Here is a 25,154-nt window from a genome sequence, read left to right as displayed (position 1 = left end):
GAGTCGTGTCCGACCCATAGTGACGCCATAGACGCATCTCTCCCAGAACGCCCCACTTCCATCTGCGATCGTTCTGGTAGTGGATCCAGAGACTTTTCTCGGCAAAAATATGGAAGTGGTTTACCATTGCCTCCTTCCGCGCAGTCAACATGAGTTTCCGCCCTCGACTCTCTCCCATACCACTGCTGCCCAGCTCCGGTGAGTTTTGTCTTGATTGCCTTCCACTCACTAGTCACCACACAAGCCAGGAATGGAATGGACAGGCCTCTGCTTGACTCTCTCTTCTGTTGTGACTGGTAGACTACTGGAAACTCTTCAGGTGCGACCCTGAGATGGGTATATGGTCCTAAGACGCTGCCATTCTCCCTACCAGCCCTCATATGGCATGTGCCGCCAGGCACATGGGCATAGAGAAACAGCGTGGCTCAGTGGAAAGAGCCCGGGCTTGGGAGTCAGAGGTCACGGGTTCTAATCCCAGCTCCACCACTGTGTGACTTGGGGCAAGTCACTTAACTTCTCTGAGCCTCAGTTACCTCATCTGTAAAATGGGGATGAAGACTGTGAGCCCCACGTAGGACAACCTGATCACCTTGTATCCCCCCCAGCACTTAGAACAGTGCTTCGCACATAGTAAGCGCTTAACAAATGCCTTCATTATTATTGATCGAGAACCATCACGTCTATTGCAAAAATAGCTCAAGAGCATGACCTGCTGGTGGTACTTTTCCCTTCTTTTGATGTCTGAGCCCTCATTTGAATGACAAGGGGATAAATCAGAATAAACAATTGAATAAACAATTGAATATGAATAAGCGCTGAGAATGGTTGCAAATAAATAAGCGTTTTGGGGTGGCTTTGGGATTTATGGGTTAGGAATTAATTGCAAAAGGCGGCTTTTTTTTTAACTGGTTTTTAAGCACTTTCTATGTGCTGGGCACTGGGGTAGACACAAGATAACCAGGTAGGACACAGTCTCTGTATAGGACTCACAGTGTTAATCCCTATTTTCCAGAGGAGGTAACTGAGGCACAGAGAAGTGAAGCGACTTGCCCAAGGAGACACAATAGACGAATGGTGGAGCCGGGATTGGAACCCAGATCCTTTGACTCTCAGACCTGTGCTCTTTCCATTGGGTTACTCTCCTTCTTGGTGGAGATAGATTTTTAGGACGGCTTTGAAGCAGGAGGATGGAGTCCGGCAGGTTGGAGTGGTGAGGGACTTCTAAAGCAGGGAGACAATGTGAGCAAGAGGTCAGAGGGTGCCAGAGAAGCAGCGTGGCTTAGCGGAAGAAGCACGGGCTTGGGAGTCAGAGGACATGGGTTCTAATCCTGGCTCCCCACTCATCTGCTGTGAGACCTTGGATAAGCCAATTAACTTCTCTGTGCCTCAGTTACCTCATCTGTAAAATGGGGATTAAGACCATGAGCCTCACGGGGACAACCAGATTACCGTATAACTACCTCAGTGCTTAGAATAGTGCTTGGCACATAGTAAGAACTTAACAAACACCATAATTATAATTGCTGCTGTTATTATTAGGTGGGAAGGATGACCTCTGGGCTTTCAAACTACTCTGTTGGTGGGAACTAGAGAAACTCCTTCCTTTCAGTTAGGATTTGCTCCTTTTACACTCAAGTGTAAACTCTGCCATACTTAACCTTATACGACAAGAGGAATCAATCACTCAGTTATAGAAACAGTGCTCTCATCTCTAGGCTGGAAAGTCATGCTCAATAAATGCGATTTGAATGAATGACTCTCAAGATAACTTGGCTGGACAAGACTCAAAGAATGGATAACTGGGCTGGACTGAGCCCTGGGGTTCTGGGGAGAATCCCAGCAAGCTGGTGCCCACGTGGCCCAAACAAATAATGGCCCAAAGTAGAGGAATTTCTGTCCCCTCAACCCAAACTCCCTTCCTCCTTCCCCTTACCCACACATACCCTCCCCAACCCACCCCCAAGCTCCCAAAGAATTCATGCCAAGATTTTCCAGCCACTCGGGCCCTAATGAATGCCAAAATACCCAAGCGGACAGAAGCCAGGCCGCTGAAGTACAATGGCGTGGGAGAACGGGGAGGTCAGAAGAAGAAACATTTTAATGATTTAGTGAAATACTACCTCAGGCGAGGCAGCAGCACTGGGGACGAAGCAGCGTGGCTCAGTGGAAAGAGTCCGAGCTTGGGAGTCAAAGGTCATGGGTTCGTATCCCGACTCTGCCCCTTGTCAGCTGTGTGACTGTGGGCAAGTCACTTCCCTTCTCTGGGCCTCAGTTCCCTCATCTCTAAAATGGGGATGAAGACTGTGAGCCTCACTTGGGACCACCTCATTCCCCTGTATCTACCCCAGCGCTTAGAACAGTGCTCTGCATGTAGTAAGCGCTTAACAAATACAAATACCAACATTATTAGAAAACAGTGTTAGTTTAGGCTGAGAGCCTGGCCCATGACACTCAGGAATAGATTGATACTTGTAGAACTTTGGCTTTGAGATGGGACAGTAGAAAACAGCTTCCTGGGAAGCAGCGTGGCATAGTGGATAGAGCACGGATATGGGAGTCAGAAGGTCATGAGTTCGAATTGCCGGCTCTGCCAAGTGTCTGCTGTGTGACCTTGGGCGAGTCACTTCTTCTCTGGGCCTGAGTTCTCTCATCTGTAAAAAGGGGATTGAGATTGTGATTTGCTGTATCCATCCCAGTGCTTAGTACCTTACCTGGCCCTTAGTAAGAGCGTAACAAACGCTATTATCATTATTATTACTATTATTATTCATGCACTGGAAAATGAAACAGCACAGCAGAAACTGTCTTTGAACATGCAATAGTGTAGAACATGTAGAACTACCATTTTTAGCCATTCTCATGCTCATACATCCTCCCTCCCTCCTCAAATTCAACAGATACTTCCTCCCCTCCCCGCCAAAGCCTTACTGAAGGCACATCTCCTCCAAGAGACCTTCCCTGACTAAGCCCTGACTAAGCCCTCCTTTCCTCATTTCCCACTCCCTTCTGCGTTGCCCTGAGTTGCTCCCTTCATTCATCCCTGTCCCACGGTACTTCCAAACCTGTAAGTTATTTATATTATAATAATGTTGGTATTTGTTAAGCGCTTACTATGTGCAGAGCACTGTTCTAAGCGTTGGGGGAGATACAAGGTAATCAGGTTGTCCCACGTGAGGCCCACAGTTAATCCCCATTTTACAGATGAGGGAACTAGGCCCAGAGAAGTGAAGTGACTTGCCCAGAGTCACACAGCTGACAACTGGCAGAGCCGGGATTCGAACCCATGAACTCTGACTCCCAAGCCCGGGCTCTTGATCTGTCTCCCCTCTAGGCTGTAAGTTTGTTGTGGGCAGGGAATGTGTTTATTGTTAGATTGTACTTTCCCAAGCGCTTAGTGCTATGCACACAGTAAGCAATCAACAGAAATGACTGAATGAGCAAAATGGCATCTGTTAGGGCCCCTTTGAAAGTGTAGGAAAGACACAGACAGTGATTTTGAGGTGACCGTGAGAACAGACGGTCTCTATCCAGGAAAGGAAGCTTGCGTTTCCTGCCTCCCAGGCAGTCCTGGACTTGGAAGAATTGTTTTTCACTCCTCTACTGCCACCTGCATTAAGCACTGTGGATATTTTGGTGTGTATAGTTGTGTACCATAGCAGTAGATCTGGATTTCGCCTTGTCTTTTGGCCAGGAAGACAAAGAGGCTTCATCTTTTCGGGGCCACGTATGGGATTACCTCGGTCAACATTTCCTTCTAGCGTCACCGGCTAAGTTCAGGATAAATTGTGGTCCTGGTCCATCCTACTGTCTCCCAAATGCAAGACAGATAGGCAGCAACCGTGACGGGGATCATCCTGAAGATTTCCAGCAAACCCTGCAAGAAGCAATAACCAGAGCCGCTCAGTGAGGAAAAACCCCAAGTGGTGCAAATAGGAAGTCTCAGTACGGGCAGATGCAGCACATGGGCATATGAATGTATTTTATTGGTCCACCCACATATTTATTTTATACACGGCTGCTCCTGCGACTTTCAGTTAGTGAGCACATTAGTCTCCCCAATAGTTTACCGCTGTAAGGATTCAGTTAACTGTCCTGTGTATAAGCAGTGTGGTTAGCTGGATTAATCGTCAGTCTTATTTCTTGAGCACCTACCGTGTGCAGAGCACTGTACTTTAGCGCTTGGGAGACTGCAATATAACAATAAATTGACACATTTCCCGACCACAAGGAGAGGATGAAAACTGTGGACTCACTCCATTCCAGAAAGACTTCATGTTAGTACCACATTTTGTGTAACTGTTTTACAAAGCATCTTCAGTTTTGTTTAATTTTGAACCGTGTCTATTTCTCGGGGAAAGTTACATATTAAGGTATCAAACTCCTACTCTGGAATTGTAATTTAGGGTAAGGGTGGCACGTTGTGATTCTCGAGCCTGTTGTTTTCCATTTCTGTTTGGCGTCTCAAGTGGAGGATATTTTGCTCAGTCGTTGGCTGTGGCAGTTGTCTCTAGGAAGAGCAAGTGAAAATGACGTAAATTTAAAAGATCTAATACCGGTGCAATTTAATGAGTTTTCTAGTTGTCTGGTACTTTGGTAATGGGACAGATGGAATCCTACAATTGGTAAGTAATAGAGATCCTTAAGGGAAAAAATATGTATACATAGCCTGGTTGGTTTAGCCATTCACTTCCCTGGAGGAAAGGAGTCAATTGGATGACTTAAAATCCCTTTAACCTCTCTTAAGTGGGGTGCCCCAAACACCATGGTCTAGTTAGGATCTGATTAATGTAAAATATGGCCCCGGTATCACTTCCCAACTCTTGTGTAATATATTTCTGTTTGTGCATATAACACTGGCCTTTAAAAAAAAAATACACTCTTTTGTTCATCTGGTTCTGTGCCTGTGTTTTTTAGGATAAGGTTACCAGTCTTTGCTTCAGGGGAGTACTAAGATGTCTTATCTTCCTTTGTTTAGTAGAATCTATTTTCTTCTGTCGAACGCCTTTTTCCTTCGCCCCTCTCCTCTCCCCTCCCCCATGTTCTTTAAATTATGCCAACTTGGATCCAAATGTAGGGAATTTTTGCATGTGGGAGATATAGTTCCTTAGCATAATGAATAGTTTCAGTAAGATTTTGAACAAATATAAAACACTGAAATTGCTTTATATGCAGTTTTATCTCTTGGAAGAAAATTATTTCTTTTTTAATGGATATTAAAATAGTTCTACTTCATGCTCTGGATATTTTGCAATTGGTCACAATTAACCAGTATAATTGATACCAGATGTGAGCTGTGTGCTTCCAGAGTACGTTATTTTTATTATGGGCTTGATAGGGGGAAAGGGGAAGGAACTAAGATAATTTGAATATGATCAAAAGTTTCCAAACAGAACAACTGCATTCTGGTGTGAGCTTTTTTGTTGTTTAAATTGATTTAAATCTGAGGAAATCTTGTATCAAAAATAATTTGCACCAGAATGATAGTTTTTCAGTTCCTTGGTCAGTGCATCTCTTCACATTTCCTTTTGCAAAGCATTTGAATTTTTCAGAGGCATATGGAGACAACTGCGTGTCCTTGACTTGAAGCTAATTGTGTGAACCACCACTCTTAAAGTATTTTAAAGAGCTTCTTTCCTTTGCAAGCTACTGTGATCCTATACAATTATAATCCATTAAAAGTAGCTGTCACGAGCTTTCAGGAGACACCTGTTTTTTTGCTAATGCGTTTAGTCACTGACATTATGTTCGGTTTATCTGGATGTTTTTGAAGAGGGGAATAGAATTCTTTGCTGTGAACTTTGTAATCGTAAAATAAATGATTCCACATGCCACATTTCAACAATTCACCCAGAACCTCAAGCTGTTTTGGATAAGAAAAAAATTTTCTTTTGGTGTTTGTTCTCTCTGTGCATTCGTTTTATGCACAGCTACTTTAGATTTAAAGTATTAACTTTATTTAGATGTAAAGTATTATTAACTAAGGGAGTAATTAGCATGAACATCATCTGAAGTGATTACCACAACAAAAATACTTTCCATTTCCATTAATAACATTTTGCCTTTTTCTCTGCAGTCATAAATGTCTCTCTGTGAATGGGTCGCGTCCTTCTTTGCAAATGTTTCACTGTTTTTTTTTTTCAGGAACATATAGTCGGTCTGGATGAACCAGCTTCAGGAGCTGGGCAAGAGCAAGCGAAGATCATTCGGTTCGAGAGGCAAGCCGAAGAGTTCCTCAATGCAGTCTTTTACCGAAAAGGTTGGTTTCAGTGAAAGTGTCACTTCTCTTTCTGGGACTAGGGTGTTGGGGGCGGAGGGGGAGGAGAGGTCTGTTTTCTTCAGATATTTTTCCGAGCTCTAAATACCATAAGTTGTTGCCCCACGTGGGACAGGGACCGTGTCCAGCCCACTTATCTGGCCTCTTCCTCAGTGCTTAAGTACAATGTCTGGAATCTAGTAGTCGTTTAACAAATACCACAGCTGTTGTTATGGGGTGGTTGTCATTTTCACTCGTATCTGGTCACATTTAAAATCAGGTGAAGGTTGGTTCTCTTGGCCCCTGTATTCTGCTTCTATGAAATAACTCTTTTTGCCTTTAACTCTTTAGTAAATAGGACAGTTATAGTTGCAGAGGGGCCTTCTGACTGTTGCAAAATGACACGCGGTCCAAGGTCTGAGAAGTAGCATAAGTCCCCGGCCCCACCATACGCCCAATTTTCTTCAATATAAATTGATTTTTATTACCTGGCAGAATGAAGAACATTTCAAAATGACATTAGAATGTAGAACAAGGCGGTGAACCTTCAAATTGAAATTGATCACCCCCCAAATCTAAAAACAGTGAGTCGTGCCGGAGCGCTGCGGTTGTGTTCTTGGAGGAACTTCACAGTGTAGCATTCAGTGCTTTGCTGCCACCCGACTCTTTTTCCCAGCACTTCATTGCTTTCAACTCAGGCAGACGCCCGTTCTCGGAAGAGCGTTTCTCAATTTTCCCAACAACATTCATTTCTCAATTCTCCCGATAGCATTCTCTCTAAAATGCAGAGAAGAAAACGTGTTATAAAAAAAATCAACTGGGAAATCTAAATGAGCTGATTATTCCTCCCTCCTATAATAGTAGAAGATACCTGGGGAACTGCTGTAGCCCCGTAATACTTTGCAGCAGACGGAAACCATCACTCGGCAATAGGGTGAATTAACCCGTGACTTTTTGGCCCGGGGTGTTTTTGTTTTTATTTTTTTCCTCTAAGCATCAGGGGAGTAATTTAGACTCAGTAGGTTGAAGTATTTAACTATTTCATTTCTCTCATGATTAAAGTAAGCAAAATACAGAGACTTGGACTGGTGGTGTATTTTGCCCTCATTCCTGACATTCATTCAATAGTATTTATTGAGCGCTTACTCTGTGCAGAGCACTGTACTAAGCGCTTAGAATGTAGAATTCGGCAACAGATAGAGACAATCCCTGCCCAATGACGGGCTCACAGTCTAAACGACATGTAGATTATCTGTACATAGCCGACCCATACCCTTGAAGGAGAATATTTAGAGAAGCTGCTCGGCCTAGTGGCAAGAACACGGGCTTGGGAGTCAGAGTTTGTGGGTTCTAATCCCGGATCCGCCACTTGTCTGCTGTGTGACCTTGGGCAAGTCAGTTAACTTCTCTGTGCCTCAGGTACCTCATCTATAAAATGGGGATTGAGACTATGAGCCCCACATGAGACATCCTGATTATCTTGTCTCTTCCCCAGTGCTCAGAACTGTGCTTGGCACATAGTAAGGGCCTAACAAATACCACCATCATTATTATTATTAATAAATGGGGATTGAGGCTGTGGGCCCCATGTGGGACAGGGACTGTGTCCAACCTGATTGTCTTGCATCTACCCCAATGCTGAGAACAGTGCTTGGCACATAGTAAGTGCTTAACAAACACCATTATTATTATTAACATTTCATCCAACCAGCATTTCTAATGGCAATTAAAAGTCCCTTATTCTGATGCTTAGTAAGTCCTAACTTGAGTTTCTCAGTACTTAAAGTTTCCATCTGGACATATAAATCAGGACCCCACTTTGTTTCTTTTGGTTTTTGATAAGGTTGAGGTTTGCTCTTGCTTGCAGTTCAGCACATAATCGCTGCTGACTACCCCGGCTCCTCCACTTGTCTGCTGTGTGACCTTGGGCAAGTCACTTTATTTTTTCTGGACCTCGGTATTCCTCATCTGAAAATGTGGATTGAGACCGTGAGCCCCACGTGGGACAAGGACTGTGTCCAACCCGATTTGCTTGTATCCACCCCAGCGCTTAGAACAGTGCCCGGCACATCGTAAGTGCTTAACAAATATCATAATTGTCTTACATTGCCTCTGACTTCCACCCAAGATAGAAACAATAACTACCCGTTCCAACCCACAGCTTTGCTGCAGTTCCTCACAGAACAGTGATCCTACTTTTTGCCGTTTTTTGTCATGCTGTGATTTCTCAATAATGCTTCAAATAGATGTTGGCCTTCAGGCTTGAAAAACATTCAATTCTCTAAAAAAGGTTAAGGGTTTTTTAAAGCCTTGTGCAAACGGACCAATCGCGTAATTGGGTGAAAAGGGACCTAGGAGAATATTTTACGCAGAATATGGAAAGGAGAATTTCCATGTATTGATCCCTCTGTAAAGGGGCTCCAGAGAAGGAGATTTTGGAGGCTGTTTAAGGAACTAATTTATTGATAATATTTATCAAGCTCTCACTCTCCTCAGCAGTAGGCTGAGTACTGGAGTAGATCTAGGATGATCAGCTCAGACAGAGTTTCAGGTCCCACTCAGGGGCTCACAAGGTCAAGAGTGGGTAGCCTATCCCCATATTACAGATGAGGAAACTGAAGTTCAGAGAGGTTAAGTGATTTGCCCGAGGCTAGACGGCAAGTCAGTGAATTAAAAATGGTATTTGTTAAGTGCTTACTATGTGCAAAGCACTGTTCTAAGCGCTGGTGGATACAAGGAGATCAGGTTGTCCCACGTGGGGCTCACAGTTTTAATCCCCATTTTACAGATGAGGTGACTGAGCCACAGAGAAGGGAAGTGACTTGCCCAAAGTCACACAGCTGGCAAGCGGCAGAGCCGGGATTCGAACCCATGAATTCTGACTCCCAAGCCCGGGCTCTTTCCACTGTGCCACGCTGCTTCTCTACTTCTAATTAAGTAAGCCCCGATTGAATCAGTCAATCGTATTGAGCGCTTACTGTGTGCAGAGCAGTGTACTAAGCACTTGGAAGGGTACAATATGGTAGACTTTGTAGATATAACCCTCCCCACAAGGAGCTTACAGTCTGCAGGGGAGACAGACATTAAAAGAAATTACTTGGTCTGAGAGGGCTTTGGATTTGTCTTTTGAAAATGAGGATCTCATGACTGTGGCAGGGAATAATAATAATAATGATGGTATTTGATAATCGCTTACACTGTGCCAAGCACTGTTCTAAGCGCTGGGGTAGATACAGGGTAAGCAGGTCGTCCCATGTGGGGCTCACAGTCTCAATCCCATTTTAAAGATGAGGCAACTGAAGCACAGAGAAGTTAAGTGACTTGCCCAAAGCCACACAGCTGACAAGTGGCGGAGGGAAGTGGGGAGAAGGGTGACAAGCAGTGAAGGGGAGAATAGAGAAGGGAGGAGGAGGAGAGCCAAGGAAGGGGAGGAAAGCTTGACAGTAGATAATCAAGAATGAGTATCAGGAAAATAGCCCAAACAGGCATGCCAACAACCCAGGATGCCGGAGTGAAGAAGCTAAATTAACAACATGACAGGGGACAGGAAGGAGATAGAGGAAATCCCCAGCTGCTCCCCAAGCCGGCGATATGGAACAATATCATGGAATGAGATGGTGGTAGAGCTGGAACTAAAACCCAGGTTTAATTCCCTGTCACCCTGCCCTTTTTTTTCCTTAGGGTATTTTTCTAAGTGCTTACTCTGTGCCAGGCACTCTACTAAGCACTGGAGTAGATACTTGCTAATCAGGTTGGACACAGTCAATGGCCCTCACGGAGCTCAGAGTCTTAATTCTCTTTTGACAGATGGGGTAACTGAGGTCCAGAGAAGGGAAGTGATTTGCTCAGGGTCCCACAGCAGACAAGTGCCAGAACCAGTATTAGAACCCAGGCCCTTCTGACTCCCAGGCCTGTGCTCTATCCACTAGGCCATGCTGCCCATATGGCCTCTTATTCCATCTATATTAGAATTGTAAATTAACAGAAAAATTCTAGATAGAATGATCCTTCCTGTGCTGGAATGCTGTTATTTAACTTCCCCCCAGTTTTACCTCCCCAGGTTCAGTTATCCCAACTCACTGGACATTTTTCTTCCCAGTCTAGTCCAACCCTTCATTCATCCCTCTTTGACTCCCCCAATAATCTTCCCCAAATTCTCCACATTCCTTTTAAGTTGTAAAGTTCACACCTGGGTAGAGAAGCCTAGGAACCAGTCTGAATCCCATCATCGTCTTGATCCACCCCAGTTCTCTTTCTGATCCCTTCACTCTACTGCGAATGAGCTCTTCACAGTCACCAGCGACCAACCTCTCTCCTAATCTTCCTCAACCACTCGCCCGCCTTCAGCACCGTCGACCATGTCCTCTGGCATGAAGCATTATCAGACGTTGGTTTTGCTTAGACGGCACTGCCCTAGTTCTGCCGTACTGCTCTGACGGCTCTTCAGTTTCAGTGACTGGTTTCTCATCCACCACTCATCTCTTGATTCCCCCGCAGGTCTGTCGTGGTCTCCCGCTCGTCTCCCTCTACACTCATCCCCTCTGGGAGTCCATCTGCTACCGTGGTTTCAGCTATCCGCTCTGTACGGGCGACTTCCAGGTCTACCTCATTAGCCCCGACCTCTCCCCAGCCCTTGAGTCCTGCATTTCCTCCTGCCTGCAAAAATCATCCTTCTGTCCTAAACTTGGCCACCTCAGTGGATCTTCCCTCTACTATTCCTGCATCAGAAGCCTGCAACCCCTTTGTCACCTGTGACTCTTCACGATTCTAGCTCCATGGCCTTTCCGAATCTGCTCCTGCTCCGCCCATCAAGACCCCCTTTCCCCTCCCCATATCAAGCACTCCTCACATCATCTCTAGTCTCCCAATCTCCAGTTGATGCTGCAAGGGTGCTGCCCGGATCATTTTCTTAAAAAGTCACTTGACACACATCTTCGTTCTCCAACAGCCTCCAGTGACTACTAGATTTCCCCTCCGCATCCCGCAATAATTCCTTACCCCTGGTTTCACGGCTTTCCACCGGCTTTCACTGTCTTACCGAGCAGCCGTCTTTATCCACTCCTTACCAACCCCCGATCATGTCATTCCCCCTGCCTGAAGCTTCTGTCCACTTCAGATCTGTCAGATGCCAGCTCTCTTGTTTTCCAAACCATCTTATTATAGTAATAGTAATTACAGTATTGGGTAGGCCATTGTTTTGTTCCACATATTATGCTAAGTGCTGGAGGTAGGTACACTGTAGTCTGATGGGACACAGTCCCTGTTCCATTCAGTTGGGGGCGGGGGGTGCTTAGTACAGTGCTCTGAACACAGTAAGGGCTGAATAAATTCTATTCATCGAATGATAGGAAGAGCAAATATTTAAGCCCCATTTCACAGATGAGGATAGTGAGGCACAGAGAAGGGAAGTGACTTGCCCTAAATGCCAAAGCAGGCAAAAGCAGTGGAGCTGGAGTTATTCATTCAATTCAGTTGTATTTATGGAGCACTTACTGTGTGCCCACAGTGAGCTTAGAGTCTAGAAATTAGACCCAAGTCTATCGACTCACCATCTTCAGCTCTTTCCACGAAACCAGGCTGCTTCTCTAAAAATCCCATCTTTTCCAAGACACCCATCCCCAGTTCATTTTTATCAGCCCGCGCTAAAAGTGATGGATTGTACCTTTTTGGCCCTTGTAGATTTGTTCATTTATTTGTTTCACCATTTTCATCTTCATGTGTTTTGTACTACACAATCTATATCCGCATTCTTCCTCCTATTCCCATTAATTGTAAATAAAAGCCTGCCTGTATCTTTCATTAGATTATAAGTCCCTAGAAGGCAGGGACCACATTTTGTCTTCTGGTGTACCTTTCCAACCACTTAGACAGTGTTCTGCATACAGTAAATACTCAATAAAGGCCCCGGTGATGAAAAGGACGGGGTACATCCCCTCCTGAATGAGAGAAGAAAATTCCGTCTCCCTACTTCAGGTTGTACAAGTGGTCTGGATAGGCTGCTCTGGTTTTGTTTTTTTTTGTTTTGTTTTTTTACATGGTATTTGTTAAGCATTTCTTATGTACCAAGCACTGTATTAAGCACCAGGGTAGATACAAGATAATCAGTTGAACAATAGGCCCTGTCCTACATGGGGCTCACAGACGTAACCCCCCCATTTTACAGACTGAGACTGAGACCCAGACTGAGCTCCTCTTCCCCCTCTACTCCCTCTGCCATCCCCCCTTTACCTCTCCGCAGCTAAAGCCTCATTTTCCCCTTTTCCCTCTGCTCCTCCACCTCTCCCTTCCCATCCCCACAGCACTGTACTCGTCCGCTCAACTGTATATATTTTCGTTACCCTATTTATTTTGTTAATGAATTGTACATCGCCATGATTCTATTTAGTTGCCATTGTTTTTACGAGATGTTCTTCCCCTTGACGCTGTTTAGTGCCATTGTTCTTGTCTGTCCGTCTCCCCCGATTAGACTGTAAGCCCGTCAAACGGCAGGGACTGTCTCTATCTGTTGCCGACTTGTTCATCCCAAGCGCTTAGTACAGTGCTCTGCACATAGTAAGCGCTCAATAAATACTATTGAATGAATGAATGAATGAACAGACGAGGGAACCAAGGCACAGAGAAATTAAGTGACTTGTCCAAGTTCACACAGCAGATAGGTAGTGGAGTCAGGATTAAAATCAGGTCCTCTCACTCCCAGGCCTGGGCTCTTTCCACCAGGCCACACTGCTTGTCAGTCAGACCTATTTGTTGAGCGTATGCTGCAAAACACTCAGGAATGTATGGTAGAGGTCAAAGATGTGATGATAATAGTAATAGTACTTGTTAAGTGCTTACTATATGCCAAGCACTGTTCTAAGCACTGGAGTAGATGCAAGGTAATCAGGTTGTCCCATGTGGGGCTCACAGTCTAAATTCCCATTTTACAGATGGGGTAACTGAGAGGCACAGAGAAGTGAAGTGACTTGCCCAAAGTCACACAGCTGCCAAGTGGCAGAGCCGGGATTAGAACCCACGACCTCTGACTCCCAAGCCCGGGTTCTTTCCACTGAGCCATGCTGCTTCATGTGATTCCTGGCCTCAAGTGGCTTAGAGCATTCCAGGATATTCACACAGAATCTGAACCTTCATCATTAAAGTGAGAATCCTATACCCTGTTATATCTTCATCATTCTTGTTACAGTCATAGTTTCAGTCAGAGGAACAGTCCTTGTTTATGCAGCTGTATTGATTAATAATAATTATGGTATTTATTCACTCTCCTCTTCCAGGGGGCTGTCAAGTTCTATGTTGTAACTTAATTCCTTTTTTTGAGCACTAGAAGTGTAACTTAGTAAACTTACATTTAATTTGGAGTCAACTTTTTTTCCTTAAAGCTAGCTTTAGGATCACTAGACATAGGAGTGTCCTAGGATGCAAGTCAGATGAGTTAATATTAATATTATATTAATATTGAGTTACTATCAAGCAGTTCATTTTTAAGGTATGAATCAGATGTTTGGGAGCTTTTTCGTGTTTTTTTTTTTTAAAGTGAAACTTATTAAGCACTTACTATGTGCCAGGCTCTGTGCTAAGCGCTGGGGTAGATACAAGCTAATCAGGTTGGACACAGTCCACGTCTCACATGGTGCTCCCAGTCTTAATCCCCATTTTACAGAGGAGGTAACAGGCCCAGAGAAGTTGTGACTTGCCCAAACTTCAGACTGCCCCATAACACACACGATTTTACTAGAAATACAACTTTTGGTAGAATAAAAATGGAAACCGAAGCTCTGAAGAAGCAACGCAGTTGCATGCAAGTATTGGCACTTGCCCACCAGATGGTTTGGTGTCATTTCACAAATGGGGTTAAGTAAGAAATGTAGCTGTGTGTGTCACTGGTGTGTCCTCCCATTTGAAAATGTGAGCCCCCTATGGTAGTGCCATTTTCTTCCATTCAACTTTCAATCAATCAGTCAACCAGTGGTATTTATCGAACGCTTTCTGGGTGCAGCCCATGGGACTAAAGAGATTGGGAGAGTACAGTGTAACAGAGTCAGTAGACACATTCCCTGCCTACAGGGAACTTACAGCAAGAGTCCAGTAACGCTATTTGGGTACCTGTTATGCATAAAACACTAGGTTCCTGGGAGAGTATGTTAGAGGTAAAAAAACAAAAAACAGAAAAACCTCTGCCCTCAAAGAGCTTTTATCTTGTCAGTTCTAGAAGATTGCTTAGTCCTCTGCTTTAGAGGCATTGCAGTAGTTTTCCAATAGAGATGAGTGCTTAGGACAGAGCTTGATACAAAGCAAGTGCCTAACAAATACACTGTTATTACAGCGGTTTGTTTGCATTTTAAAAATGTCGACATGGGCTGTTTCATAGCTCTTAACCTGCACTTCTCCTGGAGTAGCTTTTAAAACGAAGTTGTCTTCAAATTTTGGTGCTGGTTACCTAGGTAGCTGGGATAAATTTGGGTAAATGTTGGTATTTGTTAAGCGCTTACTATGTGCCGAGCACTGTTCTAAGCGCTGGGGTGGACATAGGGGAATCAGGTTGTCCCACGTGGGGCTCACAGTCTTAATCCCCATTTTACAGATGAGGGAACCGAGGCGCCGAAAAGTGAAGTAACTTGCCCACAGTCACACAGCCGACAAGTGGCAGAGCTGGGATTCGAACTCATGAGCCCTGACTCCAAAGCCCGTGCTCTTTCCACTGAGCCACGCTGCTTCTCGTGAATGAAGGGTATCATTTTTGATACGGTGGGATAACAAAGGAAGATACGCACTCAGAAAATAACGATTGAGTGAATGAATAATAGCTATTGCCTTGTAATGACTCTTTGTCTTCTTCCTCCCCCCCCCTCCACCCCCCCCCCCAAAAAAATTAAAATCAGGTTATCTGCTTAACAGTGGAAAGAGCCCGGGCTTGGGAATAAGAGGTTGTGGGTTCTAATGCCACCTCTTCCACTTCTCAGATGTGTGACTTTGGGCAAGTCACTCAACTTCTCTGTGCCTCAGTTACGTCCTCTGTAAAATGGGGGTGAAGCCTGTAAGCACCACGTGGGACAACCTGATTACCTTGTATCTACCCCAAGGTTAAGAATAATAATAATAATGTTGGTATTTGTTAAGCGCTTACTATGTGCAGAGCACTGTTCTAAGCGCTGGGGTAGATACAGGGTGATCAGGTTGTCCCACGTGGGGCTCGCAGTCTTCATCCCCATTTTACAGATGAGGTAACTGAGGCACAGAGAAGTTAAGTGACTTGCACACAGTCACACAGCAGACAAGTGGCAGAATCGGGATTCAAACCCATCACCTCTGACTCCCAAGCCGGTGCTCTTTCCACTGAGCCACGGCTGCTTCTCTCCTTCACTGTTTTGTTAGAACATTGCTTGGCACGTAGCACTTGGCACTTAACAAATACCACAATCATTATTATTATTAAAAATAGAGAATTGTAGAGAAAGGGGTTCATCTTGGTGACATCCTTCATACTGTTTTTTGGTTTATATTATCTATTAGGCGCTTACTATGTGTCAAGTACTATACAAGTCAGTTAGGTTGGACAGAGTCCCTATTCCACATGGAGTTCATAGACTAAGTAGGAGGGAGAAGAGGAGAACTGAGGCATAAAGAAGTTAAGTGACTTACCCAAGGTCACACAGCAAGCAGTTGACAGAGCTGGAATTAGAACCCAGGTCTTCTGGCTCCCAGGCCCATGCTCATTCACGAGGGCATGCTGCATCTGTGAAAATGTTCTGTTTACTTTTACTTCAGTGTAAATGTAATGTAAAAGTACTTCAGTGTAATTCAGTGTGACGGTTAAAGGTCTTTATCGTAGTGTTAAAAGAGGAATACTATAATAGCTTTTTTTTTGTTTGTTTTTTCTTAAATCAAGCTTTACCTGATACGATGGGCTGTGTTGAAAGAGAAGGTAGCAGCATAAGCAGTTGGCCAAGATAGAGATTATTAAACCATAAATATGTTCCTTTTATTCTCCCTTTAGTTGCCATTAAAAAGTGTTCTTTGGAAATTGTCTCATAGGACTCTGTCCATTTGCATTTTAAAAAATCAATCCACCACCACTCTACCTGCCATTAGCTCTTTTTAAAGCGCTTTACTTAGTAGCAAGACGTCTACTAAAAGATGCTTTGAAAAACTAGATCCCAACTGCTTGCAAATTGCTCAGAAGCTTCTGATTATTACCTTTTTCCATCTAATATTACTCCCTAATTTTTTTTAGTCCAGTTGTGATAATGTAGTGGCATGGGAAAAATCATTAATGTATAACGGCCAAATGATTCCAATTTCATATTCGCTCTAGATTACTATAATACTTAAACCACCATCTTGCATTTCTTCCTCCCAGTAATTAAAACCATGTAGGGTCTTCATTTCAAAATGTCACCTTTAGGTACCATAGCATAGTTTTTGGTTTCAGAGTATTGCCAATATGTTTACACGCTTTTCATGTTAATGGGAAGCCCAAGTTCCAGATTTTTCCAAAGTACATGCTACCGTAAGATTGATTTTTAAATTGCCCCATGTGATGTAGGATGTGTCACCACACAAATCCTTGTGACTAAACGAGGCACGCATTTTTCAAATGTGGTAGGGGATGTCAGCACATAAAATACTGCTGGAAATCCTTGTGGCTGAACAAAGCAACGCATTTTTAAAAAGCCCACTTAAGCCCACTTACTAGTGACTCGATGCTTCTAGACCTAAAGACCTAGGGGATGTTGAAAGAGAGTCTGATAAAAATAACTTAGAGGCCTCGTGCCTCTGACCTCTGTTGTCCAAACGTTGAGGGATCGCTGCACCAGGTAAGTCATTCTTAGCTCGGTGGGTTGTGTCTTATGTCATATGATTTAAGTAACTCCAATTTCTGTATTTTGGAAGGATCCACATCTCTCCCACTTCAAGGACTGAGATGTTCATCTCTATGAAAGGTCCTACTTTTACACCGCTGCACCTCTGTAAAACTCGAGAGAATTCAGTTGTGTTTGATTGAAAAGATGACTTTTATTTTTTTTAACACTCTGCTCCCTCTTTAAAAGTAAATAAATCTTTGTTTACAGACAGTCCCCGGGTCCTCGACCCCAATATTCCCCTAGTGGCCCGTGAGATCATGCAGCGAATGATCCGACAATTTGCTGCTGAATATACCTCAAAAAATAGCTCTACTCAGGACCCCAGCCAGCCCAATAGCACAAAGAACCAAAGCCTGCCGAAAGCATCTCCAGTCGCCATCTCTCCCACGGCTGCAACTGCTCAGAACCCCGTGCTCAGCAAGCTTCTCATGGCTGACCAAGACTCGCCTCTGGACCTTACTGTCAGAAAGTCTCAGTCAGAAGCTAGCGAACAAGGTATGGTTTGATTATCGAGACCTCCTCTACCCCATCTGAGTCCACTGAGCTAGGGCAATTGGAAATGGTTCTCTTGGCAAGCAGACCATAAGAACGGCAGGAGAGTGAAAACCAAAGTGCGTCTTGGTAAGAACTCCCAGGGTCAAACCCCTAAAAGCCAGTCTGTGGTAGTGGGGGAGGAGCGTGGAGAGACAGGTCCTTTCCTCCTAAATCCTAATGCCGGGCGGGTGATTATCTTGAACATCCATGAAGGAAAGGCACTTGAAAATGTCAACTCCCTAGTAGGTGGAATCGACGGGAGATGGCGGTTCTTCAAGTCCCTTCATCTACGGTCGGATTAGTTTCCGTGAGAGAAATAAAGCCTGTCTGCCTCTGTAGTAGCGAGACCGTGAATCCCCTGGAATAATGGCTGTCGATACAGGAGATCAAGCCTCGGGCTATTCTGTGGGGTTAATATCTCTAGGCTAAGTGAACTTTGAAAAGGAAGAATCAATCAATCAATCGGCAGTATGTTTTTTGAACGCTTATCGGTGCCGAGCGCCGTACTAAGTGCTTGGGAGAGGACAATACCACAGCGTCACCTGCACCCAGGGAGCAGAGGTTCTGCTTTTCTTTGGGGATTAGAATAATTGAAACAAGAAGGAGTGGGAAGGTTAGAGTCGTTTACAGGTAGATGTATGAGAATTTATATGGGTGAGGGGAAGAGGTGTTATTTTTTGATAGCATTTATAAGCATCGAGAAGGCAAGATCATTTGGAAAGGAAGAATTTATTTCCTCACGCTCTAGACAAGCAGTAATCTCTGGTTCTCTTGAAGAAAATGAACTTTTGAAATGGTTTTCTCAGTAAAAATTCAGTTTTTAAAATGATACAATTCTTGTCTGTAAAACTCAGGTTTTTGTTGTTTTAAAGAGCACACTCTTGTTCAGATATTTTGACCATTTTCCTCTAAACACTTGATATTCATCCCACCCGCAATCCCGCAGCACCAAGTATATATCTTTAAATTATATAAGTGACTTGTCCGTCTCCCCCTCTAGACCGTAAACTCGTTATGGGCAGGGAACATGTCTGCTAATTCTGTTACATTCTCCCAGGCTCTGCACATAGTAAGTGCTCGATAAATACCACTAATTGATTGATAAACTGAGAAATTTTAAAAGATTGAAAAATGTACTAATGTTTTCATCATTGATAACTGTACACTTAGAATAAAATCAGGAAAAAAATGGGTGCCCTTTAACATTTCTTAAAGGGGTTTATATTGCTTTCAGTACATGTGGCTATGATTGGCCCTTAATATAAGCTTGCTTTAAATATTTGTTACAGACACCTCATTTTCAGTACAAAATATCCATGGTTTGGCTCAAGTTGAACATAAAGTCCTAATAATTATGAGTAATAATATATCAGTAAATTGGTGTCGACATTAAAGCATGAATAATGCCACAAATGAATCACTTACCAAACACCATTGTTTTACTAACAGCAATTACTTCTTCGCACGGTAGCTTCCCTTAAATTGGGACTGTACAAGGTTTCACACCTTGAGAAAAAGGAGGCCTCAAGGAAGTATAAGCTATGAATTCAGCTCTTTAACGTTAACTCGAGTTTTGCAGTGATAAAATGACTTGCCTAATCAATATTCCAAAGTCCATGAATCATTTAGTTCATGTATTTTTAAACAGTATATTTGTATGAATCCCATAATTAGCCCTCCACTTATGGAATTAGGCCATGTAATTAGGATTTATTTTCAGGAAGAGGTGACAATACTTATTTGGTAAAGAGCCATAACTGATTCCTTTGGAAGAGTTGAAAGAGTGCCAAGCTGGCCTTTATATGTGAGTGCTTTTGTTTTCACTCTGATTGCACTATTTGCACCTCAGAGTTTAGACTGGTGGGGACTGGGCCTTTGTTCAGGGCCGGGCCCCACAAAGGTCCCAAATGTGGTGTGCATTGTAAAATGAGAGACAGAGACTTTAAGAGCACCCAGCGTCCTTCTGCTGGCCTTTGAAGGAAAGAGGGGATTGAGCGAGGGTCTCTCCCACTGAGAAACTTTGTTACTGGGCGTTTGTGGCCTTTTTCCACCTGTGCTTATTCAGTTGAGCCCAGAGGTCGTAGACCGAACTCGCGGGAAAGGTCTAGGCCTTTCGATTTCATCATCAGGGGATTTGGGATATTTTTTGTTAGTTCAGTTTGAGAAGGAGGGCTAACGGCTTTAACGAGGAGACAGAGATGGGTATAATTGGATGATTACATTGACCATCTCTTGCCCTTCGTGTAACTTTATTTTCCCATTGTCCCGCTAGCTCCATTACATAAACCTTGGAGTGGCCGATTCTGCCGCACTAGTAGACGAACCCCACAGTGAGCAGTGTCTTCTTTGAATATGGAGGACGTATAAGTATACACATGGATGGATGGATGTATACGTTATAGGTGTTGCTGATCTCTGTAAATTAATGCGATGCAGAGGGATGAAAGGATGATGCGAAGGGATGAAAAGAAGCCAGTGCACTGATCCGTTGTTCCATCTTTTTCTCTGTCAGTGCTTTTCTACTTTTCATCTTCCTTAAATTGAATCCACATCTGCTCCGGTTTTTTTCCTGTCGTCAAGTGTGACTTTATGTCTTTGCAGACGGTGTACTTGATCTGTCCACTAAGAAAAGTCCATGTGCCGGCAGCACTTCCCTGAGCCATTCTCCAGGCTGCTCCAGTACTCAAGGGAACGGGTAAGGGACCCTATTTGTGGCTTTTTAATAATGTATTACAGACCAGATTATTCTCCTTTCTCTCATTGATTTGTGCGGTTAACCCTTCAGAGTAAAGATTTATGGTGACACTGTCCCAGCAAATACTTTGAATCCTTCTGCCAAATGAAAGGATGTTGTGAAACCAGGCAGGTTAGGTCAGAACCATCTCATTTCAGCATTTGCTTTATAAACTCTAATGACTCTCTCTATACATCTACGGCAAGAAAATGCCTTTTGTCTTCTTGTTGGGTTCAGTGGTGATGATGGTATTTGTTAAGTGCTTACACTGTGCCAGGCACTGTAATTAGCCCTGGGGTGGATACAAGCAAAGCGGGTTGGACACGTCCCCTGCCCCGAATGGGGCTCACAGTTTTCATCCCCATTTTACAGATGCGGGAACTGAGGCCCGGAGCAGTGAAGTGACTTGCCCTTGGTCACAGAGCAGACAAGTGGCGGAGCCGGGATTAGAACCCAGGTCCTTCTGACTCCCAGGCCCATGCTCTGTCCCCGAGGCCACACTGTGAATCCGGATGTTGACGCATTCCGAGATTCGGATGATGTGAGGTTTTTTGGATTGTGACGTTCGTGCGGGGACTTAGTTTATGAGGTCCGGTCTACAACTCCAGCTTCTAGTTGTTTTCAAGTTCTGAAAATATAATTTGTGCTTTATTGAATATCAACCCCAGGAGTGATACGGGTACCAATGAGTAACTGCTCTACTACCAGAACAGTCACAGAATCACCAGCTAGTCAACTTTTGAAACACTCTTGGAGAGCAGAGTGAATTTTCTTCCACAACCTGATGCCTAGGAAACAGAAGACTCCTTAACATATGACCTGAGCAGGTCCTCCTTACCTACCCAGTACTTCAACCTAGTAATTATGTATTTCCAAAGAGCGGGTTAGGATGAGGCGGTAGTAATGGGATGTTTCTGGGAATCTATAAGGTTTACTGAAAACTCTTTCTTAGCAGGATAAAAATATCTCCGCAAACCTTAAATACGGAATACTTAGCCTTGCCGGATAAAGTGCTTAAAAATAACGAGCAGCTATTGACCAGCCTTTTGAAATGGAATATGAAATTCCTATTCCAAATGAAGTACACTCAGTTCTGCCTTAACTCGATAGCTGTGTTCTAGAAGAACCTGGTGTTGTGGGCAAACTGTGTTTCGGTACTCACTCCTTGACGGATGCCACCCAAATGTGCAAAACCTCGTCTTCCTCCCCGAAATCTTCTTGCACCCACGTGGATCGTGCTTTAGCCAGAGCAGACTTGAACTTGAGGAAAACAGAGCCCTGACTCTTCAGTAATGTTACCTGCCAATTGTGCGGTGACAACAACATGTGTAGAGCGGAACTGATGGAGCTCCCTTTCTGTAATGTAATTTACTAGCGACTAGACTGCTGACAAGTGCCTCGGTCTCTCCCCCAATCCCGGTCATACTTGCTTTTCCCCTAACTCGAACCTTAATCCTTCCCCATCTCATCCATTTCGATCTGTGAAAGGCGGCCTGCTTTGTCGCCTTTCTCACCCCTCGATTTAACGGCTTGAATGCGGCGGCCCCGGAGTCCAGCATGGCTCCGGATGGTTTTCATGTTTCCATCCGTAGTGACCGTGGTGCCACCAAGCACATCTTCCCTGGCGGACATCATTCAGGATTAGCTTAGCTGCGATTTGCACAGGCGACACACTCGTGTTGAGATGTTTTATCTTCCTCTGAACAACCCTGGACCAGATCTGTGACTCGAAAATGAGGGGTTCTGCTGCCGTCTTCATTTTAGGAAAGTCAAATGGGGTGTTTTTGTAGCTCTGCTTCTCAGCGAAGTTTCTGCGGTGTCCCTAAGCGTGGTATTCCATTAATCACGTAGCCCAGACGGTATATCTATTATGTAATTTTTGTAGTTTTATTGGGGACAATAGCAGTGTGTGTACTCTCTAAAAGTAACATTTGCCTATGCTATATTTTGTTTAAAATCATATTACTCTCCAAGTTTCCATATACGATTACTTCCTGTGGGAATGTTTTGTCAAGCTCCAGCCTTAAAACGGTTCATTTATCTCCTTCACTGGAGAAACGTGACACTTGTAAGCCAATATAAATTAATACGTTTAGCTCTGTGAGGGAGAAACGAAGCATGGTGTCACAAGTATGCCAACAAAGGAACCAGACTAGTTTCTGGGACATTCTTTGGAGGTCGTCCACGTAAAATAAAAATAGTTGTTTTGTTCTTCCAACCTGATGGTCCTTTATTTAAGAAAAGGAATTCTGCAGTGCATTTATTTAACCCCGAATCAAACGAAAACGCGTAGTGCTTCAGGAATTATTGTTTGGAGGTAAGAAAAGACCATCTGCTTGGCGTTTGGTGTATTCCAAATGTAGGAACAGGGACATTCATCGTATTTAAGCAATGAGTTGTGTTTTAGAAGGAAGCGGTGTGGTAAGTCGTGTTACAATGCAGATTCTCGGTGTGTAGCAGCATCTCCAGGCTTTTACGTGAGGGCTTAATGCAAGTTAAAATGCCATTAAGCCTTTGGAGGGCCGCTTCTGATTTTCCAGACGGAGTAGCAATGTTTTGTGTGAGAGCAACATCCACGGTTTCACCAACGTGAACGGTTCCGATTTCGTAGCTGGTTGACAAGCGCGGGTGGAATATGTTGCATTTTCAAGTCATCTGGCTTACTCTTTTATTACTGTACTTGTTGAGTGGTAACGTCACACTAGTAACACAATTGCGTATCGATCCATGGAGACTGACGATTACTTTGTAATTCATAATTAAGGTGCTATTTTCAGACAGTTGCGCGAAGCCTTTTCTCCTCCGAAAATTTGTGAACCCAACCAGAGACCAGCTGACAGGTTTCTTTTTTTTTTTTTTTGCCCAAAAAAGCTCCTGTTTTTGTTGCGAACAAGTTTTAAAACTGACTGACGGCCGAGACCATTTAAAAATTTTAGAGAGAGAGGAGAAAAAAAAACGCAGAGTGATGTTACCCAAGCAAGGCCTTCTAATAAAGGAGTGGTCCCCTCACCCATCCCTCCCTACCTGTGCAAGTCCTGCTCACATCAGTTTCCTTCCATCCAATTAGGCGACCTGGGAGACCCAGCCAGCACCGTCCAGACGGACTTCGGAGTGGTGATGGGGTACCTCCAAGAAGCTTGCAGGATGGAACCAGGGAAGGTTATGGCCATTCCACATCTCTTAAAGTTCCTCTGGCTCGATCCCTGCAGATTAGCGAAGAACTGCTGAGCAGAAACCAGTTCTCCACAGCCACCAGCCTTGGGCCATCTGGACTGCAGAATCATGGACAGCACTTAATATTATCCAGGGAGGCCTCGTGGGCAAAGCCACACTACGAGTTCAGTTTCGGCCGCATGAAATTCAGGGGAAACGGGGCCCTCGGCAACATCAGTGACCTCCCCTTTCTCAATGAAAACTCCGCCTTTCCCAAAATGGCCCCGCAGACTAAACCGGAGGGGAAAAAGGACGTGAGCCATTCGTCGCCTGTCGATTTAAAGATACCCCAAGTCCGAGGCATGGACCTTTCATGGGAGTCCCGCACGGGGGACCAGTACAGCTACAGCTCTTTGGTCATGGGTTCACAAACGGAGAGCGCGCTTAGTAAAAAGTTAAGGGCTATCCTTCCAAAACAAAACCGAAGAAGCTTGCTGGATGCCGGACCGGATCCTTGGGGCTCGGACGCCGAGCAGTCTACCTCGGGACAGCCATATCCCACTTCGGATCAAGAAGGAGACCCGGGCTCCAAGCAGCCTCGGAAGAAAAGAGGGAGATACAGGCAGTACAACAGTGAGATCCTGGAGGAAGCAATCTCGGTGGTTATGAGTGGAAAAATGAGTGTTTCCAAAGCTCAGAGTATTTATGGGATTCCCCACAGTACACTGGAGTACAAAGTGAAGGAGAGGCTGGGCACTTTGAAAAACCCTCCAAAGAAAAAAATGAAATTAATGAGGTCGGAGGGGCAGGATGTTTCTGTAAAGATTGAATTAGATCCCCAGGGAGAGGCAGCACAAAGTGCAAATGAATCAAAAGATGAGTAGGGATGCGGTAGAGTGTGCCAATTATTTTCCAGACTGAGTGAGCACGACTGCATTGTTCAGCTACCACCGAGTGCACCTGACTTCATTTTCTGTGCCACTTGGCTCCTTTGCAGATTTTTGCATTGACTCGTGTGGACACACAGGTGACGGGTGCACTCCGGATCTTGCATATTTGTAAATTTTCACGCCTGCTGTGGCTCAGAATCTCTTTCTCGTTTGGGTTTCTGTTGGGGTTTTGGGGGTTTTTTTTGGCCTTTTGCATGTTTCTCTATTATTTAGAGAATTGAGTTACCTCACAAAGAACTCACATACATGTAGAAGTGGACTCCTTTGCCTGTAGAGCCTGCATGCATCTTTTTTTTTTCAGTTCCAAAAAACAAGTCCACTACTTAAAAACAAAATTCTCTCTAACAAAGAGCTTTACCGTTGAGAAGTGGAAAGCCATCTTAGAATCGGAACAAAAAAAAGAATTCAGGATTTTATTTCTTCTTGGATCCAGTTCATTGAGGGATTAAGCTAAAAGTACATACTCTTTAGGAATGACAAATATCTGGAAGTCAAGGAGATGGGTTGGCAGATAAGTAATCGAAGTAATCAATTGGGTCTAATTACATTACACCATTTTCTTTCAAAATTAAATTCCTGGGCCATTAGTAATCTGCTTAGTGCTCACTCGGAGGGGAGGGTGGGAGATGGGGGTTGGGGTGGGGGGAAGCGTAGCTACACTACCTTCAAAACGA

General features: G+C 44.2%; 1 protein-coding gene across 7 annotated transcripts in view; it reads left to right on the top strand.

The window, feature by feature from the left end:
- The window catches only part of LCOR (ligand dependent nuclear receptor corepressor), a 142,123-nt gene that overhangs the window by 68,731 nt on the left and 48,238 nt on the right, over positions 1-25,154 (top strand). For 4 of the 7 annotated variants that reach the window (XM_039911605.1, XM_039911606.1, XM_039911607.1 and 1 more), the window contains 3 exons: positions 6,142-6,256; positions 17,317-17,604; positions 20,245-20,338. In XM_039911605.1, the coding sequence (XP_039767539.1) occupies positions 6,142-6,256; positions 17,317-17,604; positions 20,245-20,338 (497 nt within the window). Of the gene's footprint in view, positions 1-160; positions 199-6,141; positions 6,257-17,316; positions 17,605-20,244; positions 20,339-23,444; positions 24,423-25,154 lie in introns of those variants that run through there. The other 3 variants (XM_039911610.1, XM_029061618.2, XM_039911608.1) reach the window with 3 other exon arrangements.

Source organism: Ornithorhynchus anatinus, chromosome 3, assembly GCF_004115215.2.
Source record: "Ornithorhynchus anatinus isolate Pmale09 chromosome 3, mOrnAna1.pri.v4, whole genome shotgun sequence".
In the NCBI taxonomy this organism is placed as follows: domain Eukaryota; kingdom Metazoa; phylum Chordata; class Mammalia; order Monotremata; family Ornithorhynchidae; genus Ornithorhynchus; species Ornithorhynchus anatinus.
This window is presented reverse-complemented; position numbering and strand designations above follow the sequence as displayed.